At 43.7% G+C, this 24,368-nt stretch overlaps 2 protein-coding genes across 8 annotated transcripts in view; one reads left to right on the forward strand and one right to left on the reverse strand.

Moving 5' to 3' along the window:
• The window catches only part of LOC137415825 (intersectin-1-like), a 62,197-nt gene that overhangs the window by 23,754 nt on the left and 14,075 nt on the right, over positions 1-24,368 (reverse strand). For all 7 annotated transcript variants that reach the window (XM_078774094.1, XM_078774098.1, XM_078774095.1 and 4 more), the window contains exons 3-7: positions 23,574-23,669; positions 2,621-2,684; positions 2,203-2,414; positions 1,952-2,097; positions 631-735 (exon numbers count right to left, since the gene is read on the reverse strand). In XM_078774094.1, coding sequence (XP_078630220.1) covers positions 631-735; positions 1,952-2,097; positions 2,203-2,414; positions 2,621-2,684; positions 23,574-23,669 — 623 coding nt within the window. The remainder of the gene's footprint in view (positions 1-630; positions 736-1,951; positions 2,098-2,202; positions 2,415-2,620; positions 2,685-23,573; positions 23,670-24,368) is intronic.
• Positions 23,591-24,368, forward strand: part of LOC137423509 (quinone oxidoreductase-like protein 1) — a 158,199-nt gene continuing 157,421 nt past the window's right edge. The window contains exon 1 of the mRNA XM_078774106.1: positions 23,591-23,705. The gene's annotated coding sequence lies outside the window, so the exon portion shown is untranslated. The remainder of the gene's footprint in view (positions 23,706-24,368) is intronic.

Here is a 24,368-nt window from a genome sequence, read left to right on the forward strand (position 1 = left end):
ATACAGACACTACAAGAGAAATAAATCCAAACTTTAGCAGGCAAAATGATTCCCATATTATTGTGGGGTTGGTCAGGGGAAGTTTTGGTTCAAGGCTTTCCCGGGCCAGGCCGGACGTTTAACAAACGTTTATCTAAGGCAGGGATATGGGAATTTGGCAATGGTGCAGGCAAGTGCTCGCATACTCGTCACGAAGATCACCTCGGAATCTTGCAACTAATGCCGGCACACGGGATGCCACAATTTAACATCCATCTGAGGGACGGCACACACATTGATGAATCACCCTGCCTGTGAAACACCAGGATGGCAGTTTATAGCTGGGTCAGGATTCAAACCCAGGCAAGACGGCTTCGAGGTGAGAGTGTGCATACCTCTGATCTATCCTGTCAGCCATAAGAAAAATAAATTCAAAATGAGCAAATCCAAAATGAAACCTGTCTAGGGCTTGGTATAGCCAGCAAAGAGATCTTGGGATGTAGCCCATGTGAATATCAACATCTAAAGCAACCATTCACCGATTCCAAAAATGTATAACAACTTTGAAACATACCCCAAGTGAAGATACCTTAGGCATAATTTGGGAATTCCTCACCGAACACAGGGAAAATGAGCAAATTAAAAACTCACCCAATGGTTAAGCTCTCTGTTAAGCTCTGTGTGCCGCTCTTTTAACTTCCCCACATCTCGTCTCATTTTGTCTCTCTCGGCCTCCAAATCCTTCCGTCTGCATTCCTGCATTGGTCATGAGAAGAAAATTCCAATATAAAATTATGACATCACAAAAGCATTGTCAATGCTATTACATAATGACGAAACAAGGTCAAGGCCGTTTATTCCTGATACGTGAAACACCCTGCAACTCATGCCGACAGAAAATGGACCTTTTGGGACACTAGCTGCATTTTCCATACAACCATCATGTAACCTTGTTTAAAAAATATCCATGGGTAGGCGCTCTTATGTTGAAAGTTTTGTGTCAATCGATCCAGCTGTTGCGGAGAAACAAAGAAAAAAGAAAGGTGAGGGCCTCGGCCGACGTTCCACGACATGGTCAAGGACGGTTGCGGTTGCCTATTATTAGTCCCCTACCGGTGTACGCCGTAGGGGACTATAGGTTTGCACTCCGTCCCTCCGTCTGTCGGTCTGTCGGTCTGTCAGTCCATCACGCAAAGAACAGCTTTCCGGAATTTTTTCCTGAACTCTTCATGCTAATGATTTCAAACTTGGTACATGGTTTCGTCATAAGTTACAGATCAAGTTCGAACTTCACGACGTTTCGATCATTTTTGACAAAGTTATGGCACTTTGAACTTTGGGAATTTCCCCAACAGTTTTCCGGACTATAATTTGGAGTGCGGTAAGTCATAATACTGTCTTCTATGACAGTGCTACCCAATGCCGGTAGGGGACATGTATTGCAGCGCAATACTCAGAATGCTTGTTAGTTTTAAAATATAACCCCAGCCTAACGAGATCCCCAGAGTGTGGTTAACTCGAAGATGTTGCACCCCCTGTTGGCACCGCACCAAACAACAAATTGTCAGATTGAAGCTTTCCTGCCACTTGGACTCTGGTTCGAATTGAATGCTCCTCTTATTCTTCTTCTTCTTCTTCCTCTTCCTCCTCCTCCTCCTCCTCCTCCTCCTCCTCCTCCTCCATTTTACACGAGTCCATGAGCAGTACCATCACAAGGTAGTTCACATAGTATGCAACAGAGAGCAACAGAGTGATGGCATACTTCCTACTGCATTTATGCATTATGTTCCTGGCAGATTCAGATCAAACTAAAATTGTCATTATAGTTTGTGGAGCAGAGAGATCAAGAGGGCACAGCAGTCCTCCAGTCCAGAGCTGAGATAAAATGTAATAGAGTGGTATTTAGTAGTTCGCTCCTCAGCAATCAAAACAATCTTTTCCAAACAACTAAAACAACAGCCCGACGCATCACCTCCTCCTTTTTGCGCTGTCTCTGCCTCTGCTGCTCCCTGTTCCTCTCCTCTCGCTCTTTTGCCTCCTGCTGCTGCAATGTACGCCTCCTTTCCAACTCCACCTCACCCGCTTCCATGTTGGCACGCCGGCTTTCCTCAAACGCCACTGTGCAAGGAGAACAGGTTATCGATGGTCAGTGGATGCTTTTGGAGCAATAAACCAATCGTTTAAGTGCATGTTTTACGAGCCGAGCACCAATGTACCACTCACATGAGTGCCTCTTGGTGCTATGTAGCATATGGGATACCCCATTGGGAGTCTCACAGGTTGTGGGAGGCATTGGAGCCGCGAAAGCCAGCAGAATATGTGGCGGTAGGGCCGATGGCGGTGGGCAACCACACATCACATTCCGTACAAGATGCATAGCGAAGGAAAACTGCGTGCAATCGATATGTCCATCTGCATCTGTGTCCACCAGGGACCTGAACATTGGAGTAAAGTAGTGAGGGGTGGTGTAAACCACGAGTAAACCAATCACGTAACAATTGCCTTTCATGAAATTACTGCACGTTTGAAGACAAATAATTTGCCTCATTAACGGAAGAGCATTATAAAATAATTGTCAGTTTGTTTGTTCAAACAGCTCCAGCAAAACACTGAAAGCAGTGCTCAATCTGTCAGAACTCACCAGATGTGCGCGAGTACGTGCTGTGGAAGCGCAGACTTCATGAACAGCACTTTCACCTGCTGCCCTGCACGTGCACAAATTCTCAAATAAGAAAAAAAAAAAACACACCAGCACCATACTAAATTGATCTACAAGAACACAGCCTCATGAAAGGTACTTAGGAAAAAAGTTGCCAAAATGCTGTACATAAAGCGACTCCAGGAATCTCCATGGAGATTACTTGGCAGGTAAATTGGCACCTCCATGCAATTTCTCCACTTAAAGTGATACAAGCGAACACATGATCAGGGGAGAGTGTCCCAACTGACAAAATTGTTACCTCCACCACCGAAGGTGGGCGGAGGTTATGTTTTCACCCTAGTTTAAGTCTGTTTGTCTATTTGTCTACAAGCAGAATATCTCGGATTAGATAATGGAAGTTATGGAGGGATACGGACGAAACTTGGTGGATAGGTTGAGTGTGTGACAAGGACCAATTGATTAGATTTTGGTGAAGATCCGGATATGAGAATTTTTAAATTTCCTCAGTGATTCTTCACCATTGAGAGATGGGGCCAAAAAGGGCATGAATTAATTAATTAATGATCGTTTAAGGCCATTTTCCCCGCTAAAGCGGGGTTAGCCTTGCGGGCCCCATGACAATCATGGTTCCCTGTTTGAGGCAATGTTTTTATGGCCGGATGCCCTTCCTGACGCCAACCCCTAGTCGCCTCTTACGATGCGCAGGGATACGGTGTACCTGTTCTAAATTGGGGTACACACCAGGATCACGAGGACCAAAAAGGGCATGCAGCACAATATCTCAAAAAGTTGGTTGTGGAGGGGTTGTGACAAAACTTGGTGAATGAGTCGAGTAGATGACAAGAACAAACTGATTAGATTTTAGTTGAGGTCCAAATGCAGATCTGGCCTATCATTGGAATATAAATCAAACTGTTGAGCTTGGCGGAGGAATGCGCTCTACTGAGTGTCGTTCTAGTTTCATTTATTTTTCTTTGAAGGAAACCACAACATGATTAACTTTCTTAATTAACTGCTAACTTGCATTTCCCTAACAACCTGCACCCCCTTTCGCTCTTACAAATCACAACATCCATTCATCCTATCAACAACGACATTGGAAAAAATATATAAAATGCACAAATCCATAACCTTGTACTCAACAAATATTATTTTATTTGGAAGATCATGGTTCATGGAAGAGCGAGGTGATTGAGGTTGTGAACTGAGACGAGAAGGGGAGGGGAAAAAAGACGAGAAAAAAAGACAGAAAAAGAAGAGAAGAAAGGAAAAAAAGGGAAATAAAGAGGGATAAAGAGAGATAAAGAAGGAAAGAGACAAGGAGGAATAAGGAGGGATAGAGATAAGGAGGGATAGAGATATAAAAAGAGATAAAGGGGGATAGAAAGAGATAAAGAGGGATAGAAAGAGATAAAGAGGGATAGAAAGAGATAAAGAGGGATATAAAGAGATAAAGAGGGATAGAAAGAGATAAAGAGGGATAGAAAGAGATAAAGAGGGATAGAAAGAGATAAGGAGGGATAGCGAGAGATAAGGAGGGATAGAGATATAAGGAGGGATAGAGAGATAAGGAGGGATAGAGAGATAAGGAGGGATAGAGATATAAGGAGGGATAGAGATATAAGGAGGGATAGAGATATAAGGAGGGATAGAGATAAGGAGGGATAGAGATATAAAAAGAGATAAAGAGGGATAGAAAGAGATAAAGAGGGATATAAAGAGATAAGGAGGGATAGCGAGAGATAAGGAGGGATAGAGAGATAAGGAGGGATAGAGATATAAGGAGGGATAGAGATGTAAGGAGGGATAGAGAGATAAGGAGGGATAGAGAGATAAGGAGGGATAGAGAGATAAGGAGGGATGGAGATATAAGGAGTGTTACGTGCTCCTCCCCAAACCCGGGTCACGTTGTACCTCCGAGCCCCGAGAGGAGTCACGGCAGAAAGATGTGTTATTCTGTGTGTCAAAGATCAATGGTGAAACCACACCAATTGTTACCAACAAACAAGTATTGTTAAATATTCATCAATTGTACAACCAAGATATCATTCCTATGATGGTACCATCAGTTTCGTACAATATAACTCACTGTGCTCCAAGTGAGCGAAAATAACATTCCCAATGTCTCTGTCCCAGCTTCAAACCAAAGTCGATCCACGCTCCAGTGATCGTCAGAACGATGTTGTATCGAGACCAGAATCCCACTCGGTTGACAGTCACACTGCCAAAGATAGGCAAAAGTGTCCTCAAGAGGCGACTGGGAAATCACACCTTTGGGTATGGATGTTCAACGGCTCCCCACACGGCGAACCACAAATTCCCACTCGAAATCCACGTTACACACACACACACCAGGTTAACGGCTGGATGCGTTGAAATGGATGAAGCGAGGTGAAAAACCTGGAGCGATGCGAAATCAGGCGCAAGGCAAAATGGCCAACGGTCCGTTCTCGAGACGTAACGGCACTCCAATGATTCTCTTCGGAATCAACTGCAAAACCTGTCACGCAGGTTTATCTGTCACAGCAATAACAACTCTGTCGCAGGAATCCCATTCCCAGGAAACCCCAAAGTTCGCTAGTGACCCCCGTTCGCCAGCGTTTGCTCAAAACCTCAACGCAGCTCGGCTCCTTCTCCGACCTCACTCGCTCCGCCTCTTCTTCTTCGTCCAGTTCCCAATCCGGTTTCCGTTTTTTTTTTAAACACTAACTTTTTTACCTTTTGAAAACAGTTATCTCTATTTCACCTAAACGATAACAATAATAGTACATGCAACCAAAAATGTTTACAGTGGATGAAAACCACAACAACGGAAGTGACGAATCCGTAACAGGAGGGATAGAGATATAAGGAGGGATAGAGATATAAGGAGGGATAGAGATATAAGGAGGGATAGAGATATAAGGAGGGATAGAGATATAAGGAGGGATAGAGATATAAGGAGGGATAGAGATATAAGGAGGGATAGAGAGAGATAAAGAGGGATAGAGAGAGATAAGGAGGGATAAATAGAGAGAGATAAGGAGGGATAGAGAGAGAGATAAGGACGGATAGATAGAGAGAGATAAGGATGGATAGAGAGAGACAGAGATAAAGAGGAAATACCACAACCTGCAAGTATGTAAGAGAGTTGCTCTTCTCAAATCTTTGTTGTCTCGCAGCGAAGCTCCTACATTGAAATAATTGTACATTTCGTGTTAAAAACTCCACAAATGGTACATTTACAGTTGGGACCATTACAATTAATAGTCGATGTGGAGCCACCCCAGGAAAGCACCAATGGCAGAATTTACAGGGGTCATTTGACCCCATAATAAATTTCTTTAAGTGGCTATTTATGGGTGTTTTTTGTTTAATGACTATACTAACTGTTCCATATAATCAGTAAATTTACTTTCAAGTTTACTATGAGATACCTTGAATAACATAACAAAAGGAGATACAACAAAAAATTTTATTGGGTTTAAAATGCCCTCCCCACCACCCTCAATATTCAAACCCAGCACCGAACTAGCTTTTTCCATTGCATGAACAATATATTTTCAAACTGCAGATTGAATGCAATTGTGCTTTTTACATAGATGATTCAACGGAGAACAAAGGAATACAGAATGAGGTGGAATGTGTGTCAGGGGTAGAGGGGGAGCATCCAGAATATCCACTGAGGAGGAGGGGGGGAGGGGAGGGGGAGGTAGGAGGTCAAATGAGCGGTTCAGACCTCAACCATTCAGAGTGGTTTACGCATGACCATTGTTGCAATTTGACGAACAGATTCTTATTTTCTTAGATATCAAATATTAGGCAATTCCAATGGCCGAACATGTAAAACTCGTCCATCTTGCCAAACCAGGTACGTCTCGTATATCCTGCTTGTATATCTTGCCAAGCCAGGTACGTTTTTCTACCTCATTTGTTAATTTGTAGTAGGGTCAAAAAAAAATGGAAGAAAAAAAAAACAAACAAAAAAACAAAACAAGGTACGTCTAACTAAACAACCCAGAACCGTTCCATTCACAAAATGGGAGATATGCTTGTTGTAGCAGGAGGACATGGGAGGCTTTGCAGTGTCCAACAAAGTGATCCAAAAAAATTATGTTGGTGGTGGATACAAGTCTTTCATGGATAATCTCTATATAAATTCCAGGAACTTGGAAACATGCCCATGCCTGTGGACATTGAAAGGTTTGATGAGGAGGGCAGCATTCAACAAACACTCATGGCTAATTTGTCTGTATTGCACAAACCTTGTCGCCTATAATTCAACAACGCGAGGTCGAGTGAGCGAAGAAGATGAAAGCCATGGAAGATAAAGGAACAGGAAAAGTCCACCCAAGAAGCCCAAGGCAAGAGAGACAGATGGAACATGTTTATTTTGAGGGGGAAAAACAGCAGGAAAAAACAGGCTCATGAAGCTTTAACATTTTATGTGGACTCGCGTGTTTGTAAATGTGCACTTCATCTGCAAGATATGAAACGCACGATGATAGCTCCAGGAGACGTGATGGTACTAGAGGCAAAGTATCATGCAAATTATCTATCAACCCCAAAACAGCACTGCATCAAAGCCTGATGAAAGTCGTGTTAGTGAAGGGCCCGATGCTTACCTACACGGCATTGCATTTGTGGATTTAGTGGCATACATGGAGGACTACAGCGATGAAAGAGATATTTGGCCTGCATTCAAGTTAACAAGTCTGGCTGGTCGACATCTGACTCAACTGGTGCAGTTGTGTCAGCAGTGGCAACTGGGTTCAGAGCACGAGCGGTATTTCCTGATCGCACAGCACACTCAGAGGGTCGTGACATTCTTCTAACATTTGTGGAGCATCTTGGAGGTATAGTCAGGAAGAGATGCAATCGTGACAATGATGCGATGCACTTGGTAAAAGCAGCCCAAGTTGTAGGTACATAGAGATATGTTCAATTAAATTTATAAACCTGAGCCTTGCCCTGGAGGTGGGGTTGCTATCTTTATCAAAAACTCTCTTCCTCACTCTCCCTGCACTACGCTCTCTCCACCCCACCCCCAGGAGTATCTTTGGCTATGGCTTCCCCTTCGCTCCCACCTGTTGTTCATGTGTGTGTTGTACCGTCCACCAAACAGTGATGACTCGATCTACATCTCGCTGTCTGATAACATGGACCAACTTCTATCTACTCATCCCAACTCTCTCTTCTTCATATGCGGTGATTTCAACTGTCATCATGCAAGCTGGCTGGGTGTGGGTACCTCTCACCAGCCATGGCACCTCAGCAAAGGACTTCTGCTACTCATTGGGACTGACACAATATGTCAATTTCCTGACCCGGATCTCAGTCAATGGAGTATCTTCTCTTCTAGACTTGGTTATGACAAACTTCCCTGCAAATGTCTGCTGCTCCAATCTGTTCATCTGCCCATATGCTTGTTAAAGTGGAGTTCTCTCTGGCTATTCTCAGAGAGCCTCCTCAGCGTCGACGAGTCTGGCATTTCACTCAGGCCAACTGGCACGGTCTTCAAGCAGCCATCAATCATCTCGACTGGTCTCCCATCTCTACTGCCTCTGACATAAACTCTTCCTGGGAATTCTTCCAAAGTAAACTGCTCTCTCTCATGCACAGATTTATCCCATCCCGTCTTCAGTTGTCATACCTTTCCTCCCATCCATGGTACACTGAATCTTGTGGTGAGGCAGTTGCTCTGAAACAACTTGCCTTCGCCTCCTGGAAGGCAAATCCAACGGAAGGCAATCTCATTTCCTTTCACAAAGCCCGGAACAAGTGTGTCTACCCTCATGAGAGCCAGGAAACAATATCTCTCTACACTCAAGTGTGAAGTAAACTCTCAAACCTGTCTCCCTCTCCCAAATCCTGGTTGCGGCTTGTCAAATGTGTTTCTGGTGTTTGCTCCCCCTCCATCCCCTCCCTTACCTCAAATGGTTACACAGCTGACTCCGCACATGAAAAAGCTGAATGCCTCAACTCTGTGTTTGCCTCAAAATCTTGTGTCCCAAGCCCGTCTCTCTCTGTACCCACCGTACCCAGTCGTACCCAGCTGCTCGTCGACTCTGAGTCCTTCTCTCATGACAAAGTGGAGAAGTTTCTGTCAATCCTCGACTCTGATTCTGCAATTGGACCAGACGGCATCAGCCCACGGGTCCTAAAATCCTGCTCTGCCACTCTTTCACACCCTCTCTCTGTTCTCTTCGCCCTCTCTTTTGCTCAAGGTCATCTGCCATCAGCTTGGAAATCAGCCAACATTACCGCTTTACACAAAAAGGTGCAAAAACAGATCCTTGCAACTACAGACCAATCAGCCTGCTCCCAATTATCAGCAAAGTCATGGATTCCATCATTGCTTCAGATATCAAATCCTTCCTCTTCTCCAATGGCTTGATCTCTGATCATCAATTTGGCTTCAGACCAGGTCACTCTACTCTGGACATGCTGCTTCTGCTGTCTCAACAATGGATTGAGGTCCTCAATGTCAAACAGGAAATTAGAGCCGTCTCCCTTGACATATCACGTGCCTTCAATACGGTCTGGCACCCCGCTCTGCTCACCAAACTCTCCTCCTATGGTATCCCGTATCAGTGTAGTACTGACGCTATCGTGTCAGTGTCGTACTGATGCCTAGTGTAGTACTAGTAGGCTACCGTGTCTGACCTTGGCTTGAGGCTTTGTTTCTGTCTCAGCGGTTCTTCGATTGCGCTCGCAATTACTTTCGGTCTCTATTTTTCACGTTTCACGATCGGTCTCTGTCTCTGTTTTCATCTCAACTAAAAAAAAAAAAAAAAAAAAAAAAAAATCCCTTCTCTGTTCTTATCCGTTGTTCGTTCTTATTTGTTCGTTGGTGCTTCGACCACGTTGTTCGTGATCACGTGTTCACGTCGTTAAAAAATGTTTCAACTGTCCCCTGAAGAACTGTATTCTGTCAAAAACTATAACACCTTTTTCTTCTTCTACAAAAGGATGCTTTAGACTTGCTCACCAAATCTATTCATTCCAAAAAAAAATTCCATCTCTTACAGTTACAGTGCCTCCTTCATACATTCCCTAAACTCTCCAGAACTCCACCCATCCTTCAGCGTCCTCAAACGTATTTTTGACTCGAAGGTCTCAAGAAACTCATTTTGCAATAAATGTTCGTTTCCCATCAATCGTACACTTTCTAAAATCCAATCTCACCCCTCCCCACCAAATCTTCCCCATCACCCCTTCCCTCCAAAATTTCCCCATCACCCCTTCCCTCAAAAACTTCCCCATCACCCCTCCCCTTCAAAACTTGCCCATCACCCCTCCCCTCCAAATCCACCCCCTTGCCCCTCCCCTCCAAATCTTCCCCATCACCCATCTCTTTCAAATATTCCCCCTTGCTCCTCCCCTCCAAATCTTCCCGATCACCCATCCCTTTCAAATATTCCCCCTTGCCCCTCCCCTCCAAATCTTCCCCATCGCCCATCCCTTTCAGATCTCCCCCCCTTGCCCCTTCCCTCCTAAACTCCCCCCACACCCCTCCCCTCTGAGACCCTCCCTCACTCCTCCCCTCCTAGACTCCCCTCTCACCCCTCCTCCTCAAAGCGTCCTCCCCGCTTCTTCCCCCTTCCAACTTTCACCTTCATCTCCCTCAACCTTCTGCCTCATTCTTCCCCCTCCTCAAATAACACCTCACTGCGCCTCACCCAATCACCATCAAACCTTTTGTCCGCCCCATTCTTCCCTTTCTCCAAGCTATTCTGAAATCTCTGACACACCTTCAACAGCTCTCCCCTACCTCTTCCTCCTCTTCCACATCTTACCCCTACCGCTCCCCCCCCCCCCCCCCCCCGTTCTGTATCCGATGCTCCCCCTTCCTCTTCTTTAACAGTATGGACCTCAAACATCCGGGGCCTTCCCTCAAACTTGACTGATCTCTCCATACAGGTAACTTCTGATAAACCAGACGTGATCTGCTTAACAGAAACTTTCCTCCTTCATGATGTCTCTGATTCCTTGGTATCTCTCCCAGGTTACTCCCTCCTCCGGTATGATAGACCTGATCCTCGTCCTGGAGGGGGAGTTGCTATCTTTATAAAAAAACTCTTCCTCACTCGCCCTGCACTGCCCTCTCTCCACATCACCCCCAGGAATACCTTTGGCTACGGCTTCCCATTCGCTCCCACCTTTTGTTCATGTGTGTTGTACCGTCCACCAAACAGTGATGACTCCATCTACATCTCGCTGTCTGATAATATGGACCAACTTCTATCTACCCATCCCAACTCTCTCTTCCTCATATGTGGTGATTTCAATTGTCACCATGCCAGTTGGCTGGGTGTGGGTTCCTCTCTCACCAGCCATGGCTCTTTAGCAAAGGATTTCTGTGACTCACTGGGACTGACACAATCTGTCAATTTCCCGACCCGGATCTCAGTCAACGGAGCATCTTCTCTTCTGGACTTGGTTATGACAAACTTCCCTGAAAATGTCTGCTGCTCTTCTTCTGCTCCAATCGGCTCATCTGATCATGTGCTTGTTAAAGTGGACATCTCTCTGACCATTCTCAGAGAGCCTCCTCAGTGTCGACGAGTCTGGCATTTCACTCAGGCCAACTGGCACGGTCTTCAAGCAGCCATCAATCATCTGGACTGGTCTCCCATCTCGACCGCCTCTGACATCAACTCATCCTGGGAATTCTTCCAAAGTAAATTGCTCTCTCTCATGCACAGATTTATCCCATCTCGTCTTCAGTTGTCATACCCTTCCTCCCGTCCATGGTACACGGATTCTTGTGGTGAGGCTATTGCCCAGAAACAACTTGCTTTCGTCTCCTGGAAAGCAAATCCAATGGAAGGAAATCTCATTTCCTTTCACAAAGCCCAAAACAAGTGTGTGTCCACCCTCAGGAGAGCCAGAAAACAATATCTCTCCGTTCTCAGGACAGAACTCTTATCTGTCTCCCTCTTCCAAATCCTGGTGGCGTCTGGTCAAATCTGTTTCTGGTGTTTGTTCCCCCTCTATCCCCTCCCTCACCTCAAACGGCCACACGGCTGATTCCGCACGTGAAAAAGCTGAATGCCTCAACTCTGTGTTTGCCTCTAAATCTTGTGTCCCAAACCCATCCCTCTCTGTACCCACCGTACCCAGTCGTACCCAGCTGCTCCTGGACTCTGTGTCCTTTCCTCCTGACAAGGTGGAAAAGTTTCTGTCAACCCTCGACTCTGATTCTGCAACTGGACCTGACGGCATCAGCCCACGGGTCCTAAAATCCTGTTCTTCCGCTCTTTCACTCCCTCTCTCTGTTCTCTTCACCCTCTCTTTTGCTCAAGGTCATCTGCCATCTGCTTGGAAATCTGCCAACATCACCGCTTTGCACAAAAAGGTGCAAAAACACATCCCAGCAACTACAGACCAATCAGCCTTCTCCCAATTATCAGCAAAGTCATGGAATCCATCATTGCTTCAGATATGAAATCTTTCCTCTTCTCCAATGGCTTGATCTCTGATCATCAATTTGGTTTCAGACCTTGTCACTCTACTCTGGACATGCTGCTTCTGCTTTCTCAACAATGGATGGAGGTCCTCAATGCCAAACAGGAAATTAGAGCTGTCTCCCTTGGCACATCACGTGCCTTCGATACGGTCTGGCACCCCGCTCTGCTCACCAAACTCTCCTCTTTTGGTATCCATGGAAATCTCCACGCATGGCTGGCGGACTTCCTCTCTAGTCGGTCAACGTGTGGCCCTGAATGGGTTTCTCTCATCTCCTCTTCCTGTTCAGGCTGGAGTTCCCCAAGGCAGTGTTCTGGGCCCTGTGCTTTTTCTGGTCTTCATCAATGATTTCTCTGACTCTCTTGAAAATCCTCTCTATCTCTTTGCTGATGACTCTACTCTCTGTCGCTCCATTCTTCATCCCTCAGATCGGCAGTCTGCAGCCTCCTCACTCTCTGCAGACCTGGACAAAATCACAGACTGGGCATACAAGTGGAACATGTCTTTCAATCCTGACAAATCTCACACTCTTACGAACTTGGCACACCTGAGCTCCTCACCACATACAAGGCTTTCATCTGCAGCTCAATGGAATACTGCTCTCCCCTCTGGGCTGGTGCACCTGCCTCACACCTAGCTCGTCTTCACACTGTTGAAACCAAAGCATTCAGAATCATTGGAATCTACCGCGATGAAGCTAACTCCAAGGGCCTCTCACTCACCGCAGGCAGGTTGGTGGTCTTTCCGTCTTCTACCGACTCCTCTCTGGCCTTGCCCTCCCAGCTCTCTCTGGGCTCTGTCCAGCAAATATTCCTACAGGTCGCACAAGATCTGCCTGCAACCCTCTTATGGTTAAACTGCCAAAATCAAAACTCTCTGCTCACCTTCACTCCTTCATTCCTCTTTTCTCCCGCCTCTGGAACAAACTCCCTCACTCTCTTCAATCCCACTCCACCCTCCAGGTCATTAAAACAGCTGTTCACCACCATCTCTTATCTTCCCCCATCCAAAACATTGATCTTTTCTATCCCCGCTAATTTCACCCCAATTCCACTTTTTTGAAATACCAACTTCTGTCCTGGAAGTCCTTGGTGTCCTTGTGTTTGATACTTCTGCCACCCAAGCCCTCTCCCTCCCACACATCTCCCTGCTCATAAATGTTGTGTGCCCTCAAGTGTTTGTGTGCTTCCCCTTCTCTTGTCTTCCGCTCCCTCTTTTTATATATTTTGTTTGTCTGGTTGATTTATTTGTGAAATAAATGTCAGCTCTTTCACGAGCCTCGATTCAGTAAAAAATAAAAAAAAATAAAAAAAACCATGCATGGCTTGCGGACTTCCTCTCTGGTCATAGTCAACGTGTGGCCCTGAATGGATTTCTCTCATCTCCTCTTCCTGTTCAGGCTGGAGTGCCCCAAGGCAGTGTTCTGGGCCCTTTGCTTTTTCTGGTCTTCATCAATAATCTCTCCAAACCTCTGCAAAATCCTCTCCATCTTTTTGCTGATGACGTCATTCTCTGCAGATCCATACCTCATCCCTCAGATCGGCAGTCTGCAGCATCCTCACACTCTGCAGACCTGGACAAAACCACAGACTGGTCAAACAAGTGGAACATGTCTTTCAATCCTGACAAATCTCACACTCTCACTATGTCTCTCCGAAAAGACCATCTGGACAACCCTCCCATCTACTTTCTCAACAATCCTCTCCAAGAAGTTCTGTCGCTCAAGCTTTTGGGTCTCACTATCTGCCATGATCTTTCTTGGGAAAACCACATTTCCAAGCTGGCCTCCAAAGCCAGTCGCCGACTGGGCATCCTCCGTCGTGCAAAGTCCTTCCTTGGCACACCTGAGCTCCTCACCACATGCAGGGCTTTCATCCGCAGCTCAATGGAATACTGTTCTCCCCTCTGGGCTGGTGCTCCTACCTCACACCTAGCTTGGCTTCACGCTGTTGAAACCAAAGCTTTTGGAATAATCGAAATTTTCAGAATATGAGCGGCTCCTCCTGTGGGATTTTTTAAATAATAATTATGACGTCATAGGTCAAGTGTTACAGGCGCCATCATGGAAAAATCGAAAAAAGATTGCACCTCTATATCTCCGAAACCGCTCCATGGAAAAAAACCGGAAATATGGCTCATTGTCAAGTACTCCGCTTGGGGAATAAGATGTGTTAATGATGTCATCGGTACTTTAATTATGACGTCATAATTTGACAAGTACAACACTCGATTCGATTATAAAAAAAATTCTCTGCAATTCTTGGTCCGATCGACACGAAATTTTCACCATAGGAGGGCTTCCTCCTGTAGAATATTTTAATGATTATGACGTCATAGGTCATGTGGTACAGGCACCATCTTGAAAAAAAACTTCGCACCTCTATCTCTGAAACCACTCCATGGAAAAAATGGAGACCTGGCTCTGTCACGGACTCCCCGTGGGGAATAAGATATGTTAATGATGTCATCAGTGCCTATGTTATGACGTCATAATACGACAAATACAACACATCCATCCGATCATTATTATTTTTATCAGCAACTGTTGCTCTGATGAACACGAAATTTTCACCATAGGAGCACCTCCTCCTTTAGAATATTTTAATGATAATCATAACGTAAATGGTCATGTGTTATCGGTGCCATCTTGGAAAAACCGAAAAACGTTGTGCCTCTATATCTCCAAAACCACTCTTTGGAAAAAATTGAAACGTGGCTCATTGTAAATAACTATATATGGGGAATAGGTGTTGTTAACGATGACGTCATTGGTGCCATAATTATGACGTCATAATTTGACAGGGACAATGCTTAGTCTGATCAGTTTGAAATTTATTGAGCATGATCTATGCAACAATTATTTAGAGAATATAAATTTATGATGTCATCGCTCACGTGCTCTGGCAGCCATATTGGATAAATAAAAAAAAGAAACGTTCAAAAACAGAAGAGTTGGTTCACACCAAGTTCACTGCACAGGGGTAAGTATTCTATGAATACCATCTAGTTTAAATTGGAGTACTGCAAAACTGGAGGTTCTTGGAAGTATTATGATGGCATTTGGTGTTCTACAGTGTTCAAGTATATAATTCAACTCAAATATAGGCTTCAAGGCATGTAAATAAAAATATTACGTGCTTCACCGTCGTTTTACCCAGCGTCTATTACATCACCCCATCTGACACGTTATATTAGTCATTCGTGTCTGTTGTATGTGTCCTTTATAACATCCTTAAAAACAGTAAGTTTTCTGTTTGGAATGATTTTCCATTTCGTTTGACTGCCAGGCAGGAAGTGTAAAAAATTCGCTCCTCTCTGCGCATGTGCGGCTGGGATGAATTCCAAGCCATGGTATGTTAAAATGAAAGACTTGTCTTCCCATTCATGTTCCGATTTGTGTTCAAAATATAACATTTGATTAAAATACGTTGTTCCTCGAACACAAACTGATAAGACAAACAGACGGACGGACATAAACCAATTGCTTACACCCGCTTTTCACTTCGCCTGTGCAGTGTAACAACAGGGTAACCAACATGTTGGGGGTTGAGCCGTTGAGGGCTTTATCCCCCAGTATATTCCATCACTAGGTTGTTTTTCAAGTGGCTGCACATCTAATAATGATCATGGTCCAGTGGTCATCTGTGTCAAATTTCCTGCTTATAACACAAAAGGCAATTTATTTTATTATCTGGACACTGTTCTCCGATATTAAATGAGTATCATACTCCACATTGACATGGTGGTTGCACAATCATCATGATGTCGACATTTCAGAAACAGCAGCTTTGGCTTCAGTGCAAAGATACATTCCTGACATGTAACAGCTTGGCAAGGTAACCAAACTGGTTTGGAAAGCAACAGTACAAAGTAAGAACGAAAATATACGAGGTTTGGAATAATTCATGAGGCTTGAAAATTTTTCCTGCGATAATGACACTGGTTATGAGGATTATTATAAGTTACATCTGTTATACAATCATGGCCTGACTTGGACTACAGCAAATCCTAGGGTATCAAAGAGAAATACAACTTGAATACCAGGAATAATTACATTACATTGACTCTAAAAGAGACACCATGAGGATGTATTATTAATGTATTGGAATGGAATGGTCACCCTGGAAGGGCAGTAGGAATAGAAACAGGAGATCTGTTTACACTAGAACTAGACAGGAACTTAGGTAGAAGCATTGGAGAAAGAGGGATAGATGGATATTGGTAGGACTGGTAGGTTAGGTATGGATGGTGGATGGGTGACTATCATTGTGTAGCGATTGTGATGTCAGTGAGTGGGTATCGTTAAAAGGTGAATGTGCTGACTATGTCTGCTCATTTGTCCCCCTACAACCACCTTCACTCTCCCCTGCCACCACCCTTCCTTTCTCCCTCAAAAATGTATTTAATTACTCTACAAACGGTCAACCAGAGGATATTATAGTTTAATGAATGAATGAATGATGAATGAATGAAGTGTGGTTGTGCTACTGAGGCAGTTTAATACAGCGCATATGTTGAAAAAAAGGGAATTGTGGAAGATGTGTTGGAGAATAATAAATGTTTCGGCTGAAATGAGTTTTGTGCATTTCATTATTGACAGAGAGGCACCAGTGACATTTAATTCATTAGTTTGTGTGCAGTACATGGCTGTGGGTTTACATCATCGTTGGGAGTGTGGCTGTGCTACTGAGGCACGCCCCACTGCACATTGGGCAGGAGGTGATAACTCGCCTCCTTTTATCGAAAGACTCCGTGTGGATCTATATTCTATAATGTCATTCACCCACCAGTCCTGGCAGACAGGTGATCCGGCTCAAGGTCCTGCCGAAGTATGGCGCGCACACACACACTGATGCATCGCCATGCATGCGAAACACCAGGGTGACGGTATATAGCTGGGTCGTTGTTTACAACTCGACAGCTCAACGGTGAGTAAAGACATAACTCAAAGCTATCCTTCCTGCTCAGTGACGTTATTTATGGACGTTTAGCACACGACCATTAAAAATAAAAACCATTGGTGTTCGGGAAACCGATGACGTAACCCCATTTGGTTTGACTGAAAAATGTCAAAACTATTCATTTCTTCTTAGCAACGGGCCAAGCTGTTACACATGCTTTGCTCATCGGTGGGATAACAATGGCTCATTACAAAACGAGAACACAATTTTCAATAAACACTGCATCGAACAAAGGTTACCATGAAGAAAGGTAAGTGTAAAACCTAACGAGGTATGCCAGTGAGGGATGAAAGAATACAGTACATGTACACACACTCACATTTCCCAAAACTAAATAAATAAATAAAAATAACAATTTAGTGAATAAAGGAATCGTAAACTCAAGTGGCATGGTTTCAAACAAAAAGGACGAATTGGGAAAAGGGTGCGGTACGTGGTGGCGGTGGCAGCATTACCAGCATGACGTCTTTGTGAATTGCGAGTTGAAACTTGATAATGGCTGGAAGGTAGAGTGGCAGCAGCATATGCCATCTGAACATGGGATGGTGTGTATAATATTTTGGGGTCCTCATCCCAAATTGAACAAGTGGCTACTTCTCCCTCAAGGATGGGCTCATGCACAGAGAAAACAGGTGATCCTCATCGATTAGCCTCAATATCAATCAGCGATGGAACACCACTAGTTTGGTGAAGAAGAGAATGTTTAACTGTCAGCTGAAGAGGTATGAATATCAGAGCAGGACGTAACATATATATATATATATATATATATATATATATATATATATATATATATATATATATATATATATATATATATCCAGGCAAGAGCACAGATTTTCCTCTTCAATGGGATCAACAGTGAATGTGACACAAGATACCCACATAATAGAGGAGAACGAACGAAGAGTGAAGGGGAAGTGAAATGGAGGGTCCACATTTATTGTGTGGAAGCTCTATGTGCTCATGGCAATCCTAAACACACATTGCTGACAATCATACCAACTGGTTGGGTGTCGGCTCATCAACAACGAAACCTGACATCGCAGCAGAGGTCTTCTGCAACTCTGTGGTTATGACCCAATCTGTAATCTTCACAACCTGAAATTCTGCAACTAGTATTCTCTCCCTCCTGGACATAGTAATGACAAACTTTCCATCCAATCTCTCCTGGTCGTCTTCTGCCCACAACTCTGGCTATTGTAAGGCAGCAACCTCAACAGTGCTCTGTCCACACAAGCCAACTGGCAGGGACTTCAATCTGCCCTCTCACTAAAGGATTGAGCTACCATCTCCACAGCATCTGATATTGATCCGCCCCTGGGAACACTCACAAAAGCCTACTTTCTCTCGTACACTGGCTTATTCCATCCCACCTGCGGCTATTCTATCCACCCTGTAGGCCCCGGACACAGAATCCTGTAGAGAGGCGGTTGTTGTCAAGCAGTTTACTCATCAACAAGGAAAGCCATCCCAACTGAAGGAAACTTCAGTTCATTGGGCAAGGCTCTCAAGAAATGTGTCTATCCTAAGGCATGCCAGGAAACACCATCTTGCAAATCTCAAGGCTGAACTCTCCAACCTATCTCATTCCACCAAGTCATGGTGGTGCCTTGGCAAGTCTGTCTCTGGTGCATGCTCCCCTCCACCCCATCCCTCACCTAAAACCACATTTCTGCAGACTCTTCCAGATACAAGGAAGAATGACTAAGTTCTGCTTTGTGTTTGTCTACCTAAACCATCCGGCTCTGTCCCCATCTTAACCCGTCTACTGGACTTTGCATCCTTCTCACCTGAGAATGCAAATAAAGTTCTGTCCTGCCTTGACTTTGCTTTGACAATGGGCCCAGATGGCATCAGTGCACATGTTCTCAAATCCTGTTCTGCCATTCTTGGTTCCCCTCCAATTAACCTATTCAGTCTGTCCTTCTCCTTTGGCCACCTCCCATCGACCTGTAAATAAGCAAGCATCACTCCCATCTAAAAGGGTGCAAAAACTAAAACAAGGGTGAAGGGTAAAAGAAGGGTAATACCATCCAGTAGCCTTGACCTCCAATGAAACTAGAACGGCACTCAGTAGAGAGCATACCTCCACCTGGTTGGCCATATCACTCAATGGTGAAGAATCACTTTAAAAAAAAAATCTACAAGCTGGATCCGGATCTTCACCAAAATCTATTCTTCCTTGTTTTCTTCTTCCGCGTCTTCCGTGTTCAAAAAACACACAACCTGTTCAACAAGTTTCGTCCAAATCCATCCATAATTTCTTGAGATATCTTGCTATGTATCGTTTTTGGCCCTATTTCCCAATGGTGAAGAAACACTTAAAAAATTAAATAATTCTCATATCCAAATCCATATACAGATCTTCATCAAAATCGAATCGAATCGTCCTCGTCAGACAACCGGTCCACCAAGTTTCGTCCAAATCAGTCCACAACTTTTTGAGATATCCTGCTATGTATCGTTTTTGGCCCAATCTCCCCAGAGTGAAGAATCACTTTAAAATTATAGTATCCGGATCCGAATCTTCACCAAAATCTAATAATTTGGTCCTTGTCACATATGCTACATCTCTGCCAAATTTCGTCCGAATCTGTCCACAACGTTGAGTTATTTTGTTCACAAACAGACAAACAGACAGACAGGGGTGAAAACATAACCCCCATCCACCTTTGGTGGCAGAGGTAATGAAATGTTTTGAAAGGATATTGTTGAAATTATTGAGCACTCAAGTCGGCTTGTTTGACCAACCTCATTTCGCATATCAGAGAAATTCAGGTGTCAAGGATGCTGCGCTTGTTTATCTCCATAGATTGTACCATCATTTAGATACTCCTAAGTCCTTTGTAAGATCATTATTTATTATCATTATTGTCTTCTCTAGAGCCTTCAATAACATCATACCACATATGAAATGACAAATTACTGAAACTAGATGTTACACCTCACCTTTCTTACAGATTGACCACAACGGGTAAAGTAAAATAACATGGTATCACGTGACAGAGTTTTGAGTCTCGGTGGACCAAAGGTTGTGTTGTCTCTTCTATCTTGTTTTCCTTGTATACAGGTGACTGCTGCAGTTCAAGTCCTACATGTAGTATTATCAAATATGCTGATGATACAGTAATTAGTGGGTTCTTACTCAATGATAACCATGAATATGTGAAGGAAATTCAGAAGTTTGTAGACTGGTGTGACGTCATTATTTAGTTCTTAATGTCAACTAGACAAAGGAACTGATTTTTGATTTTTGATGCTTAGCAGGTGACCATGTCCCTTTGATTATACATGACCATAGTGTCAAACAAGTTCCTGAGCACAAGTATTTGGGTACAATGATTAATATCAAACTGAAATGGAGCAGGAATTCCCAAGTGCTGGCTGGTAAAGCACACCAAAGATTGTACTTTTTAAGGAAACTGAAAGAGTTCCATGTCGATAATAGCATTTTGATTATTTTTCAACAGTCCGTGGTTCAAAGCATTGTTTCATTCAACTTAATTTGTACATTTAGTAAATCATCTCAAGAAGATGTGAAGAAAATTGAAAGACCCATGAAGACTACCCAGCGTGTGATATGAAGAGACCGTCCATCCAACCTTGTACGAGAAACGCACTGTGTTGAAGGTCCACAAAATAATGCAAGATCCATCACACCCACTTCACCGTTACCCCCGTCACCAAAGGTGGATGGAGGTCATGTTGTCACCCCTGTCTGTCTGTGAACAAGATATCTCAAAAAGTTGTGGACGTATTTGGAAAAACATGGGCGGAGGTAGTGTATGTGACAAGGACGAAATTATTAGATTTTGGTGAAGATCCGGATCCGGATCCGGCTAGTAGAATTTTAAGCGATTCTTCACCATTGGGAGATGGGGCCAAAAACGATATATAGCAGAATATCTCAAAAGGTTGCGGACGGATTTGGACGAAACTTGGTGGAGAGGTTGTGTGTGCGACAAGACCGAATCCATTCGATTTTGGTGACGATCTGAATTATGGATTCAGATACGATAGTTATTGAATTTAAGTGATTCTTCACCAATTGAGAGATCGGGTGAAAAGCACTAAATAACATGATATTTTAAAAAGTTATGGACGAGTTATGAATAAACTTGGTGGACGAGTTGGTTAGGTGACAAGAACAAGCCGATTCGATTTTGGTTCAGGTCCGAATCCAGACCCGGCCTATCAGTGGGATACAAAACGTAAACTATTCAGCCTGGCGGAGTTATGCGCTCTACCGAGTGCCCTTCTAATTGTTTTGATTTTAATCATTCAGGCATTCGTCTTTGTGTTCAACTTACCTCTTGTTGTCGCTTTTGACTATCTTTTGTACCAAATTCAATTCACTTGTTTGATGCGAGTGTGAAAAGGGTGGGATGCACCCCCTCTCTTTGAATTGTATTGAATAGATTTTTCTTTAGCTTTTAATTTCTTTGTCTTTGAATTGCCAGTGGAAGGTAAATTTCCATGTTTTTACGTGGACCGCAATAATGAATATGAATATGAAAACAGATCCTATCAACTCCATAACAGTGAGTTACAAGCACTTCCAATTACAATAAAAGTCATGGAATCCATAGTTGCTGCTGATGGCAAGTCTTTCCCGTTTTCAAACAGCCTTATCTCTGACCATCAGTTTAGATTCCATCCTGGTCAATAAACTGTGGACATGCTTCTGCTCTTCTATCAGCAAAAGTTGGAGACCCTAAATTTCAATGGAGAACTCGGGCTGGTCTCCTTGGACATCTCACGCATTCAACACCGTCTGGCATCCTGCTTAATTGCTTGCCAAGCATTCTGCCTGTGGCATCTAAAGCAGTCTTCATTCTTGGATTTGACTTCCTCCACTCACAGTCAATGTAATGCGATCAAGAGAACCCTTTCTTCTCGTCTCCTAGTGGAAGCTGGAGTTCCCCAAGGCAGTGCTTTGGGACCAGTCCTCATCTATATAAATGACCTCTCGATGCTCTGGAAACCCATCTCTATTTTTCCAGGTGACTCCATATTGTGTCATACAGTACCTCTTCCACACTGCTAAGCACACTCTTGTGCGGATCTGGATTTCATTAGATGATGATCTGATAAATGGAACATGTCCTTTAATCCTGCAAAATCTCACCGAAAGGATTGTTAAAGTATTCCACCTGCCTGGTATATCCATGGTCAGCCACTGGAGGAGATTCAGTCTCTTAAAATCATAGGCCTCACCATCAGCCATGACCTCTCCTGGGCCAATCACAGAGAAAAGCTGGCCTCCAAAGCTAGCCAGAGACAGGGCATCCTTCATCAATTCAAGTATTTCTTTGGGAAGTCAGAGCTACTCATAGGATATATAATTATATATATATATATATATATATATATAGCCTTTGTCTCGAGCTCAAAGCAGAAGTGCCCTCTACTATGGGCTAACACTACAACATCATTTCTGTCTATCCCAAGATTTTGTGAAATCTAAAGCTCTCAAGTTTTTTGTAATCTCCTGTGATGAGGCCGAAGCACAAGGTCTGTTGTTTCAACATCACATGCAAGTTGGTTGTCTTTCTGTTTACTACCGCCTGTTCTCCATTATTACTCCCTCTGCTCTCTATCCTCCTGCGCTCCCCAATAACTCCAGGATGTATGTGTTTTTCCAGTAACCCCCTTCTGGTTAAACTTCCAAAATCCAGGTTGACTGCACACTTCAAGAACTTTGTTCTTCACTTCTCCCATCAATGGAACTGCCTTCCAAGGCCGTTCTTTCCAACAACTCATCAGAGCTTCAAGCAGGCAGTGCACTACCACGTCATGTCATGTCATCTCCCATCCTGACCTGCGATCTTTCTTACCTCCATTAACCCCTTCCTACTTGCTGATTTCAGTGTTTCCTACCCATCTCTCCCTCTTCCTTATTCCCTAGCTGGTTGTGCCCAATTACCCCACTGCCAATATAACCTTGCTCTCCAAATGAGCCTCACTCTGTACAGGAGGGAATGTATTAGTTGATTAAAAATTAAACCTTCCTCCTTAACTTCAAAATCTCAAATTACACATAAGTATAATGACATTGTAGGTTTTTGCCAGAAAAAAAGAAGAAGTACCAAGTAGAGGGAAGCAGGGAATGATAAAATGTGAAATACATTAAAAATAACTGACCAAACACGCAATAGTCAAACATTCCAACACTTCGCTGCAACCCAGTTCACAACTCACTGCAGGCCTGAGTGCCACACAGGCGTGCTCTGGAACCAGAATAGTTTGCGAAATAATCCACTGCATCTGTTAACGATCAAATGGTTAACTACACAGCTTGTAAAATGTGCTCAGTACGACTGCACTGGTGCTTTCCATTCACGAGTTAGTTATTAAAAGTTACATAATCACAGCAACAATTGTGAAGTTAAAAAAGTTTTCCTTAAACACTGGCAGCTCACAAACAAGTCAAATGTAAAACGAAGTTACATTGGTGAAGCGGACAACATCCTTGCTTTATCTAGGGTGGTGGTTACACCAATATCCTTCAAACGCACCTGTCACTTGTCCTCCCACAGGACCGAGGCTCCAGAAGAGTTGATTGAACATTTCTCGTTCACTTGTAGAGAGCGGCTGCAGCTCCATTCCAGAGACTACATTTGCAGGCAACATGACAGCCAGGGCAAGAGGTCAGCTCAACCACACCCACATACCATCGGACTTCAAAAATCAAGCGCTTGTTCATGCGAATCCAAAAATATCATCAAATGAGGGGCGTTCAAAAAGTTGTACGAACGAGATGCTCACAAGAGTCCAAGACAGCAGCGGTTTAATACCTTTTTAGAAAAAATAAATTTCAATGACTTGTAAGGAATTATAGAAATGTATTTTTATACATAATATATATGGTACACCTCATCATGCTTCTCATGGCATCTTCAACAGTTTCTGAAAACCAGGGGAAAAAAACAAAACAAAAAAAAACATGCATTTTTGGTTTGAGTCACAGAAATGGGGAATAAACAACCACAACAAAACGTTCTTTAATATGCCCAAAACCTCTTCAAATTTAACTTTCTCTTTGGACTTGAGCTTGTTTTGGAATTGGGTTACCTTGTTGGTCAAGATTTAAAAAGCAAAAATTAATCCAATCCACAGGATCTTGCAGCATTTGATAGAGTTTTTCGTGTTAACGTCATTCTTGCGTTTCTTCCCGTTTTCTCTGCTTCTCCAACATCACATGTTCCAAAACCATGTCTCTCCTGGAAGTGTGTATCTGAATTGCGGTTAATGCGGTACCTTTGTTGCCGAGGGGATAAAACCAGGGTTAAAGCGCCGTCGAGGTCCCGATA

The sequence above is a fragment of the Myxine glutinosa genome, chromosome 3 (genome assembly GCF_964187855.1).
Source record: "Myxine glutinosa chromosome 3, kmMyxGlut1.1, whole genome shotgun sequence".
In the NCBI taxonomy this organism is placed as follows: Eukaryota; Metazoa; Chordata; class Myxini; order Myxiniformes; family Myxinidae; genus Myxine; species Myxine glutinosa.